General features: G+C 37.9%; 1 protein-coding gene across 3 annotated transcripts in view; it reads left to right on the top strand.

Annotated features, from left to right (window-relative positions):
• Man1a1 (mannosidase alpha class 1A member 1) overlaps nt 1-12424 on the top strand; it is a 200700-nt gene that overhangs the window by 53058 nt on the left and 135218 nt on the right. For all 3 annotated transcript variants that reach the window (XM_029564805.1, XM_029564806.1, XM_029564807.1), the window contains 2 exons: nt 6540-6636; nt 8694-8809. In XM_029564805.1, coding sequence (XP_029420665.1) covers nt 6540-6636; nt 8694-8809 — 213 coding nt within the window. The remainder of the gene's footprint in view (nt 1-6539; nt 6637-8693; nt 8810-12424) is intronic.

A 12424-nucleotide genomic window follows, 5' to 3' on the forward strand; every position in this document is an offset into this window, starting at 1 on the left:
CTTAGGTTTTAAATACAATTAATTTTGATGCTTAAAATGCATTGAACACTCACTGTGTGTCAGCAGTGTGTTCTTTACATGCATAATTTTATTTAATCATCACAACCAATGAAGCTGTGCTTTTGTTCAGAAAACTACATGATGGTTGCAGAAAGTAGGATCAGAGAGATTAATTGCCTCGTGGTGAGTCACATCAATGTTATCAAAGCTTGGAAGCTAGTTTGTGAGATGTTTATGCCTATGACCTGCCCTTGTATATCACTACTGAAAAATGAGAAGTTTTCTATAAGGACAAACAAGGATGTAAGCAAACAACCTCAGCGGGCAAAAAGCTACACCTCAGAGAAGATAGGAAAATAATTTGTCAACATCCCGGAATCAGCAGCACTGTTTGTGGTTCTCTAGCTGCTCTACAGATGTAATTTCGCAGGTGCATCACACAGGACTGAGCACCTCATTTCTGCCTCTGCTGGCTTCCTGTTCCTTATATCTGTATACTGTCTGTGAATACTGCCTTAAGACCCTTTTTGTGGCTTTTTCTCTTTACATATTGGCACTTTCTTGCTTCAACATCAGTATCTGGCCTCTAGATTCTCTGACTGTCTCCCAGTTGAGCAACCCCAGACAGAGATGATGGGATTAAACAAGCCCCACCCCTGAATAGTGAGAGTGACATACTAAGGATGGTTCATTGTCAGTCTGTCTTTGGATCAAGCATCAGGCTCTGGATCATTTTTTTGGCCAGTGTATTAGATACTTTCTTTTGCTGTGATAAAACACCATAACCAAAACCTCCCAGGAGAGGACTCTAAATGGGACTGGAACTTACAGACTTTTTAAAGAATATTTCTTATTAATTCTTTGAGGATTCCACATGATGTATTTTGATCATATTCATCCCAACTCTACCCTTTAATTTCATGTCCTTTTTAAAAAATAACACATCAACCCCAGTTTTGCTGTCCATGTAACTTCTGGGTGTGGAATGTAATTGACCTCCTAGGATCTAGTCTCTTAAAGAAAACTGACCCTCTCTCCCCAAGGAGCTATCAGTTGTCCATAGCTGCTCAGTTAGGAGTCGGGGCTTATGAACCCCTTTCCACTCTTGTGTGGAAACCACAGATGCTGTGAGTTCATGAGTGCGATGGTCTTGTCAAGTTCAGAGGACATTTTTTTCACTCTGGTTCTCCCCATTCTCTGGCTTTTATATCTTTCTGCCCCCTGTTCTATGATAGTCCCTGAGCCTTGGGGAAGAGGTGTGATATAGATGTCCCATTTGTGGCTGAGCACGCCACTGATGCTTATTCTTTGCACTTTGACCAGTTGTGAGTTTCTGTGTTAACTACTGTCTGCTGCACAAGGAAACTTCTCTGTTGAAGTCTGAGACCTGCACTAATCTATGGGTAGAGAGATACAAATTTAAAGGGCAGTTTGATATGATATCCATTTAGCAACTCAATAGTAGTAGGTTAAATCTTGGGTCCTGTAAACTTCCTAACCCTGGATTCTTGCCAAGATTTTCAATACTAGACATATAGTTTCCTCCTGTGCAACAGGGCTTAAATCCAGTCAGAAAGTGATTGGTTACAGACATAACATTTATGTCACTGTTGCACCCATAGGCATATCTTGCCACACTGGTCGTTATTGCCGTTCACAGGGTTCACAGCTGCATATGGCTGTTGATGAATTTTTCCCTAGCAGCCTGCATAGCACTTTCCAGTACTGTGAGAGCTAGCCAGCAGGGGAGAAGCTCCCTGGTCAGGAACAATTTGATTTCTATATGTTCCATGTCCAGTGTGTGTGCTGTCTTCAGCACAAGGGTCTTCCCATCAAGTTCTGGCAGGGAACTAAGAGGATTCCATATGATATATTTTGATCATACATGTATTTAGCAATAATCTGTATTATCGGGGGGGGGAGGTTTCTGGGACCTGTGACAAACAACTTGAGAGGAGGTGTCCCACTCCTAGCATAGGGATTTTTATTTGACAACCTATGGCTTACAGACTTTACAAAAGAAGCAATGATAGCCCAAAGTCTGTATAAGCCTGTCTGGCAAAACTGCTGAGATTTTTAAAAACAATTTTTTAATATGTCTATCATGAAAATTGTAAGAGCACATAATTAACAAAAATATTTTCTAAGGGAAGTTCCTGCCAACAAAAATACAGGTCACAAAACTTACACATAGCTGGGAAAAATACACTCATACTGTCTTTCCACTGTCCTTGGAAAGATATAACACTTAAAACCAATTGTTAAGTACAATAGGGTTGTACATGCTATTTTATTAGTTTCCTAATTGTTTTGCATTTATAAACATTTACTGAGTAGGTAAGACAGGAGACTGTTAAGTTTCCATGCATTATCTGTTAGATTGTACACAAGATAGCCTTGTCTGCCTCCCTTTACCATCTTATTATTCATGGAGTAGCAGACACTCAATAAATGGCATGGCCTAATTACTCAGCCCTGATGTCAACTGAGAAGAAATTACAAATCGAAGAGTCTTTTCTGTGAGCACAGAGTCAAGGAGAAGTAAATGCTATTTGTTGTATATCTTGTGATTCAATTCCATCTTTTCTGGGTCAGGACAATGAATTCTATTATGAATTTTTGTGTCATGCTTTTGTTTCTGTCTGCGTACTGTTTTAGCTCTACTTTTCATCAACACAGATTTAAATACTCAGGGAAAAACCTGAGTTTTTAACAAAACTTTCAGTTTATGTTTTCTTGTGAGGGTTTCAGTACTGTATTTGAAATCCTAATCAAACTGGTTTAGGCCTGTTTTAATCCTTCTTATAATGTCAAACTATAGAACCCTAATTAAGTTGATAAAAGACTACAGAGCAAAGGAAGGGGCCTGTGAACAAGGGGGACCAATCCTATTCATGAACTTCTTTGGTGACAGTTGAATTTTGGAAGTGACCTTTCTTGTCAGCTTGCAATAACACTGAGACTAGAGAAATTGGTCCCTTAGCTGGCTGTATCTCATTACTGTAAAATTACAAATATTTCAGTGATTTCAGATATCTGTGTAAGTTGTAAATCTGAGATAATAAATTGATGTTATCTATGACTTGAGAATTCAATAGCATGATTATTCTATGCATGCAACACACACATACACCCAGACACACATAGTATCTTAAAACTAGCTTTACTATGGCAGATAATTTCAAGCTAAGGTGTTCAACAAGCCAGTCAATAATATGACTATTTCTCTTCACTTTACAAAACTGCAGAAAGCACTTATTGATGATCCATTCAGGGCATTTTAATCACATCATTTTCTTCTTCTTTTCTGACTTTAACTCATAAAAATCCCAAGACATGAGGAAACAATTTGGGGAAACATGTCACAGCACTTTATGAAATATAGGAAGATAGACAATATCAGATCTTTCCTTGGGGGGGTAAGAAAAGCTAATAAATAGTAATATATGTATATATGTATACATATATGTGTATGTATATATTTATATATATAGATATACTTGTATCTGTGTAGTAGTATGTTGTATAAATGATAACTTTTGGCTTGGTTTTGTTTTGTTTTGGGGGGTTGTTTTTTGCTTTTGTTTCTGTTTTGAGACAGGTTCATCTTGTAGCCCCAGCTAGCCTAGAACTCACTATGTACTCTGGGCTGGCTTGCATATCACAGAGATCCTCCTGCCTCTGCCTCCCAAGTGCTGGAATTAAAAGTGTGCACCACCATACCCAAGTAATTGGTGGCTTTTTTGAGGTAGCTCTCATATAGCTCAAACTTACCAAGTAACGGAGCATGACCCTGAACTCCTAATCCTCCTACCTCTACCTCCTGAGTATTAGGATTACAAGCATGCATCACCGTGCCTGGTTTTGATTTTTTTTTTTTTCTTTTCAAAGCAGCACAGTTCTCTGTGGGAAAGCTTTATGCTGTTTTTAAGCCATTAATAGTATATAGTACTGGTTTCCATTCAGATTTAAAGCTGAAACAAATAACCATAATGCGTTTCTGTTTTTATGTGGAGTGTGTTCCAAAAGCTCCAGAATTTTTAAAGTGTCTTTGAAAATTCATAGAAATAGTTTAGTAAATGTAGTACGTATGATGGAATGAAAAAACAAGTAAAACTGAGATATCATCTCAGGGTGTGTTGTGGATTTCATATACATGTTCTTTCCGGAGCTCACTGGTTTCTGGGTTCTGTGTTATGAACACAATTGGTTTTCAATATAGGCTTAAAATTCATAAGCACCTAATCTATACCATCTGTCAGGCAGTATACTAAAAGATACAGACTGTGCTCCTACAGTTCTTCCATGTACCCTATGAGGAATTATAATCCTGAGTTTTCAGTTAAGGAAAGACACTCTTTTAGAAACCAACTCATTCATGGCTTTGTGAGACTGGTCCTTGGCATTGCAGGTACTATAAATCCAGTCGCTAACCCTCAAGTCTATTATACTTTCCCATGAAGTTAATCTATGAAAAGAAAATCTTGAAAACACTACCCTATACATAGTTTTAAATTGTTAGAAATCCACAGTCTGCTGCATAAGAGGAAGATTCTGCTGCAGACTCAGTAAAGGGAGATGATGAAGTGTGTTGGTTCTTGCCTTGGGGCTTTGGAGCCAATCAGTGTGGGAATGCGCCCAGACTCCGTGGCTGTAAAGTAATGACTCTGAATCAAGTTTTATTTTGTTTTTAAGTTCCAAGCTTCAGTTTATTCTTCTACCAAATATGTTTTGAAGGCATATTTCATAGGTTATGGAAAATTTCAGCACCATACTGACGGTTGACATTTAGCTAGAATACTCAGCAAATAGTAGAGATTTGGGGTAACTGTTAGGATTTTTGGTAACTATTAGTAGTAATATTGCTAAGAAACGAAGATACATTAGATGGTCAACCAAAGATACTCAGGGACATGTATAGCTTGTTACAGGGTGATCTTACTGAAGATTTTTAGTGATAAATAGCCCTTGAATAGTACCTATAATTTATGTGAGGCTTTTGATCATATTTTAAAATATGGCACTGGATGAAACATTTTCAAATCATGTCTGTATTTTGATTACTGTTGCTAAAAGGTAGTATATGAATAAGTCCTCGATAACTGAGGAATGCCTAACCCCTTTAAAAAAATCTATATTAGTCGGTTATGGTGGCATATGCCTTTAGTCCAGCACTTGGGAGGCAGAGACAGGAGGATCTCTATGAGATCGAGGCCAGCCTGGTTAATGTAGTGAGTTCCAGGACAGCTGGTGCTACAGGGAGACCCTTTCTCAAGACCCTCCCTCCCCAAAAAGAATCTGTATAAAGAATGGTCATAAGTGCTCAGCAGTTAAGAGCACTGTCTGCTTTTCCAGAGGACCCAGGTTCAAGTCCCATCACTCACATGGTGGCTAACAATCATTCATAACTCCAATTCCAGGGGATTCAATGCCCTCTTCCGGCCTCTGCAGGCTTTGCGTGGCATAGGTGTATTGACTTCCATGCAGGCAAAACGCTCATGCACATAAAATAAAAATAAATAAATCAAAAGAAACTTTAAAAAATTGTCATAAACTAGACCTGGTAGCACAAAATTATAATCTTAGCTACTTGGGAGGCAGAGACAGGAGGATTATGAACTGAAGGCCAGCCTGGGCTACATAGTAAGTTTAAGTTTAGTCTGGGCAACTTAATGAGATCCTGCCTCAAAATATAAAATAAAAAGTCTATGGATAAAGCTCAGTGAAACAATGTTTGCTTATTATGTGCAAGGTCCTAGGTTCAATTTCCAGTACTGAAAGTAATTATTATAGTACATAATCTTTGACTCATTAAAATTTTTATTCAGGCCAGGGCTACACAATGAAACCCTATCCTAAAAAATATTCTATTCAATTAATTTATGAAAGAGATGGTTCACTTTTAAAAATATTGCTGGTACATATTCTCTAAATTGGGAATAAATAAAACTGGGTCAGTCTCTAGTTAACATTTGTGTATGACACACATATTCCATTAAAGTTGATTATAATAAATGAAATTTTTTCAAATTCTTGGCCTAACTATAGAATTTCGTTTCTTTTCCTTTTAGCTGTTTCAGAATACCTTCTCATATTTCTTGGTCAAAATATATTTATTTAAAGTGAAAATCTTGAATATTTGTGTACTATGATGTAAAGAAAATAGAATCTTGAACAAAAATATGAATTTAAAATTTGCAGATCCAATCTTTTATGCGAATGAAATAGATAAATATAGGAATGATTCATCTTTTTAGGATAAAGTCAATCTCTGTTGTCAGGGACTGACTTTTGAAGATGATATATTAATAAATAGGATTAAAAGGGCTCAAAAAGGAAAAGTTCTGTTTGTAATCATTAAGAAGCAATGTGTGTGTTGTTCATGCCTATCCTAATTTATACACCATTTTAGTTAATCATCTTTTTCAACTAAACACTGAATTTTAATGCTGTAACCTTCAAATCCGAAGTATATGATCAATTCTGTAGCAAAAACATCCCCATTCAGATTGTAATCTCCTTTTTATTTCTTTGCTCAGATGATGAACCATGCTTGGACTAATTATAAACGCTATGCCTGGGGCTTAAATGAACTGAAACCCATATCAAAAGAAGGCCATTCAAGCAGTTTGTTTGGTGAGTACAGTGTGCTTTGATTTGAGGTTTTTGGTTTTTTGGTTTTGCTTTTGATTTTTTGAGACAAGATCTGACTCTGTAGCTCAAGCTGGCGTGATCTCCCTGTGTAACCCTGCCTATCCTCAAACTCAGAAAAATGATCCTGTCTTGGTCTTCCTGAGGATTCCAAGTGTGAGCCACCACTCCTAGCTTTTTATTGACTGACTTCTCTCTAGCTCCCTGAATGTAAGGTAGTCAAGAAACTCGCAGGGTGCTGTGGTTGTCTAGTCCACCATGCTGTGAGGAAACTTGAACTCCTATTGGAGCTATAGAGGCACTGTAGCACATAGTGTGTCCTTCAAAAAGAGCAGCAGCTTCATTTCAGAGTGACCTTGCATAACTATAAAGCATACAGCAGCAGGATTTTTATCTTCTGAGGTGGTTCCTGCAGGAGAGTCACCTACATTAACTGCTTCCTGCTGCATAAAAGCTGTGGCTTTGTAGATAAGCTGGCCAGGCAACCAGCCATGGAGATCCTCTCTGTATCTCAGCTTTGGCTCCAACTTCCTGGTGTTAGTACTCTGGAGGACAGGGTGGGTGGACTAGGCAGCTATTTGAACTTCCATCTGTGTGATTTTTGCTGTATTGCATTTGGTCCTCACAGCAACCCTCTGTGATTGGTACTGTGGGTATTAATAATGTTCTTTCTGTGGTAGTAGGGAAATCAGCAGAAATAAATGTTTGACTGAAACCTAGGGCAAAGACCTCCTCAAGGCCCTTCTACTATGTTTGATTTCTTTCCAGCTCTCAAAATTGTAATGGGATAAAGGAATTGAAGTATTCTATGTCTGAGAAATTCACCAGTAAAAAGCACAGCTTCCCAAACTTTAAGGAAACCTGTTAAATGATACCGGTTCACATAACAAGTAATAGCTGGAGGTGACATTTACTGAGCATTTTTTGTGTGCTAAGTGTCACCATGCCACATATCCTTTAATCTTATTACTATGTACATTTTATTGGTGAGAAAAATGAGACTTAGAGAACAGCTTTTTTAGAGCTAGCCACTATCCACTATCTTGAACTTGAACTCTATGTGACTGACAACAAATTTCGTGTTCCTAATCATGGTGCCCTGCTTTTCCATGTCTTTAGACTTTCTGTAAATTTAGCTCCAGTTCTGGCCGTGGTGTCAATGAAAATAATAGTCTTTTTGGAATAATAGCCTTTTTGGAATTCATGGTCTAGTATAACATGACTTGTCAAAGCCATGTGGATCAATAGATGCTCATGTGAAGTTCAGGGAGCCATTGGGATCTCAGGTGGGAGAAAGGCGTGGCCAAGAAGCCAAAAAGTGTTTCCTTTAACAGTGAAAATGCCACTCACTTAATATGGAAAGGAAGAGAAAAATATCCTATGCTGAGTTTGTCAAGAGCTACAGTCAAAATGAATCTCTGTCCATGAAATTGGGAAGGAGAAAGAATTTTGTGTTAGTTTGTTGTCATGCCTCAAATTGTGAAAGTTCTAGCCTCAGTGTCTGTCAAGTTGAAAGGGCATTAAATGTGTGTGTGTGTGTGTGTGTGTGTGTGTGTGTGTGTGTGTGTTATTGCTCTGCTATTGCAAGCATCCACTGGAGTACATGGAACATATTGTTTACCGATAAAGGAAACTACTGCACTGATTTCTTAGACCTATCACAATAATTTTCCATCTAGCTAGCATGTTAAAAGAGTTTCACACAGGTGCACTTCAGTGCAATTTCACCAAAATTAACAAGTATGCTCCTCTGTTTTAGGCTACAGTCACAAATGATATTTCTAAGAGGTTTATTTTCTGCAACTTGGAGCACATGTCAAAGATTGGTGTTTATAATATGTAGCCTGTGATCATTTTTAGTTCGACTTGGTGCATTTTTTAATATTTTATTTTTCTGGAGGAAATTAATATTCTGTTCAGTCTGTTTATTAATAAATTAAGAATTGCCCTTAGTTTTCCCTATGTATAGTCAATTTGTATGTATGTATGTACATACATATGAATGTAAAGTGTTTTATGGAAGAGATTTTTTTTTTTTTCAGGCAACATCAAAGGAGCAACTATTGTAGATGCGCTGGACACACTTTTCATTATGGGAATGAAAACAGAATTTCAAGAAGCAAAATTGTGGATTGAAAAAAATTTAGATTTTAATGTGGTAAGTTATATAAAAGTTGCTAATTGGGTCTTTAATGTTAGCTTGGCTACGCCCTGTATTGGGGCAGATTATTTTATTGCAATTTATGCTGGTAGAAATAAATGATTCAACTGTTGTATATGTTTGTTTGCATTGCTGTGTGTGTAAGCTAGAGGACGATGCTAAGTTAAGGGTTGTTCCTCTGGTGCCATCCTCCTATTTTTCTTTTCTTTTTTTATTTCTTTGAAACAGGGTCTCTTATTGGCCAGCCAGTAAGCCCAGCCAGTAAGCCCAGACATCCACCCCTTTCTACCCATTCAGCCTGAGATTTCAAGCTCTTGCCACCACATCCAGCTGTTTTACATGGGTCCTGGGAATGGAACTCAGGTTCTCATGCTTGAAAGGCAAGCATCTTACTCAGCTTTCTCTCCAGCCCCAAATAATGCAACTTTGAGTAGTAAAGGTACTATTGTTCTATGCCCTTGCTCTGAAATTATGCATATATATGCAAATTAGGGGTAAATCAAAAGAAACAAAAATTTCTACATAGTCTACATGTGCCAAATACTCTAACTCAAACCCCACAGCAGCCCTGGTGGTTTTCACTCATTTACTCCAGAGCACGGGTCTGGCTGTGTGCTGGAGCTGTGACTGGGACACTGAGATGTGTCTCCAGTGCTTCATTGGACACTGCCAAGGCATCTAGAGAATCAGCAGCCATTTTCCCCCAACTAAGGCTTCAAACTCCATTGGTCATACACTTCTATTAGAAGAAGAAATTGCCTATGTGTGCATATGTATCATAGTTTTTAAACATTTGTGTATGTGCATTCTTGGCTAATAGCCTGGGACCCATTGTACTGTTGGAGAACAATGCATTATTAATATTCGTGGGTGACAGCTCAAGTGCTTGGTGGCTGTGATTGGGGAGGACGGTGTCGCTTCAGATCTAACTGTGTGGTCATTGTTTTGCCTCATAAAGATGTCAACCAGGAGCTTATTCTAGGAAAAAGAAGCATGTCGGCCCTGACTTTTTAAAAAAGTCATCTTTTTATGACTGCATTATTGATATTATTTTAAATCTGAGATTACTTTGCAGAAATCCATATAAGCCTCTTGTCAACCTAGTAAATATTTAGTAATATCTGTGAATCCCCAAGACGGAAGAAACATTCTTTATGTTGAAAATCTTTATGTTGACAAAGGACAAAGAAAGAGGGCATACCTGCCCACCTCTCTGCTTTACACACTCCTCTTGTCCTGCAGATGAAGAATGGACACCAGTGCCAAGGCAGTAAAGACTACGGAAAGCAAATCTATGTCCATCACTCTGAATTAAAAACAGACAAAACTATAAGCTTTAGTATTTTTTTCCTACTCCTTTAATTAATTGCAATCTATGCCACGTTAGGAAGGTCTTACAAACAGACCTTCATCTATGCTCAGTCTTCTTGATAATTGAATCTAGAATTCAGTGTTCTAAGCTATTTGGTTGGTTGGTTGGTTGGTTGGTTGGTTGGTTGTTTTTTTTGTTTGTTTTTTGAGACACGATTTCACTGTGTAGCCCTGGCTTGCCTAGAACTTGCTATGTAGACCAAGCTGACTTTGAATTCACAGAGATCCACCTGCCTTTGCCTCCCCAGTGATGGGATAAAAGGTGTGTACCACCATGCCTAACTCAAGCTCTTTTATTTTAAATGTAAAGAAAACAGGTATAAAGAACTAGTGGTTTGTTCAAGTTTATAGACCTATTTGATTGGAGTGACATGTAGTAGTTCGGATACTAATAAAACTAAATGAAAAATTAAAGGAGTAGAAATTTTTTCTCTTTACAGATTTTTTCTCTTAATAGTATTTGATTTTTATGTTTGTTTTGTGTCACTGGGCATCAGATCTAGGGCCTACCACATGCTAGACAGGGGTGCTGAGCTATATTTCCAGTCCTTTTAATAATACTTATTTTATAAATAAATTCAACTACCTACCTACCAGCTTCTCTTTAGCTGTATGTGATCGCTTTTCTATTCCTTCACCCTCTCACTTGCCCCATCTCTCCCCCCTTATAAACTTTAATAATGCTAGACCTATGAATAGTACCCAGGCCCTTACTGATTCTTGGTTGGTCTGCCTGACAAATACTTTATTGTCCCAAACCTCCCTAGACATGTAGCAATTATTTGCTCTCATGACCAGTGTTATCCTGAGCAGCTCTGAACTTGAGGGGATGTAGATGGGTCGAGGGTAAAGAACTGCATTGTTTTAGAAAACTAAGTCCAAAGGTCTCTGGAGGTAATAAACTGAATGTCTGTCTGTAACCGGATGCTGTTGGCTGGTCTCAGGCCACTGAGTTTAGGTGAAAGGAATATTTTCTGTGTGCTCAGGGACATAGAGAAAGCAAAGTGAATCTAATAGGCAATATCACTCTATGTAGAATCCAAGAAAAATATGTCAGCTGGCCTCCTTGCACATGGGGTAAAGGAATTGAGCTATCATTAAGTGATTGCTAAGATACTTGCCTTTAAAGCTTTATCTAAAAATGGCCATTTTCATGCTATCAATCATGGTCTTGCCCTGTGCTTTTCAAAATATACATCTAGACCCCCTCAGCTACAGCGATATACATTTGATTTCAAACTATACTTCTAAAAATCATAGTCATAGGCCTCAAATTTCTGTTTATTGTGATCTCTCGTTCTCTCTCTCTCTCTGACTCTGTCTCTGTCTCTCTCCTTTATTTTTATTTCTCGTTCTCTCTCTCTCTCTCTCTCTGTCTCTGTCTCTCTCTCTCTCTCTCTCTCTCTCTCTCTCTCTCTCTCTCTCTCTCTCTCTCGTGTGTGGAGGCCAGAGCAGGACACTGGGTATCTTCTGTACAATTTACCTTATTGCATTGAACAAGGTCTCTCATTGAACTGGAAGCATGAAGTTTTGCTCTGTCATGAGCCATTCCCACTTCCAACCAGTACTTGGGTTACAAGCATATGCAGCCATGCCTGACTTTCTACGTGGGTGCTTGGGACTCAAACTCAGGTCCTTATGCTTGCAGAGCAAGTGTTCTTACTTACCCACTGAGACATCTTCCTATTGGAGGCCTAGAATAGAGGAAAATTTAACCCCAAGGCTAAAATGGGGAACCAGTTTATTCAGGTACAGTGACCCATAGAGAGATTTCTCTAAAGCAGAGCCCCAAACAAAGAAATAGTCACCTTTTTATACTTTTTGCATTCATGTCTCTTGTAGATAGCCATATACATTTTGATTGATATATTTTTAAATTATTAATAACCACATACTTAGAAGAAGCATTTCATTACAACAGCATTGACATATTCAATAACAATTTCCAGAGCTAAGATGAGTCTCTTTCAAAATTGGCTGTAAATTTTTAGGTTTACAGTTGAATTAATACAGTTATACAATATTGTACTTGGGATAAACCCTATAGGACATAAAATTAAATGAGGTTTTAGCTCTTAAAAAAGATCTTCATTTCATTATTAAAATAAAGTTTCATACAGAAAATTTCATTTTCAATGCAATTAACACTAAGATGTTTACACATGTGTTTCTAATCTCTATATATCTGATTATTACTAGTCACAGTCAGTTACTTTCTGAGCTCCTTGGCATCTGAGCATA

Source organism: Nannospalax galili, unplaced genomic scaffold, assembly GCF_000622305.1.
Source record: "Nannospalax galili isolate Female #2095 unplaced genomic scaffold, S.galili_v1.0 scaffold417, whole genome shotgun sequence".
NCBI classification, from domain to species: Eukaryota; Metazoa; Chordata; class Mammalia; order Rodentia; family Spalacidae; genus Nannospalax; species Nannospalax galili.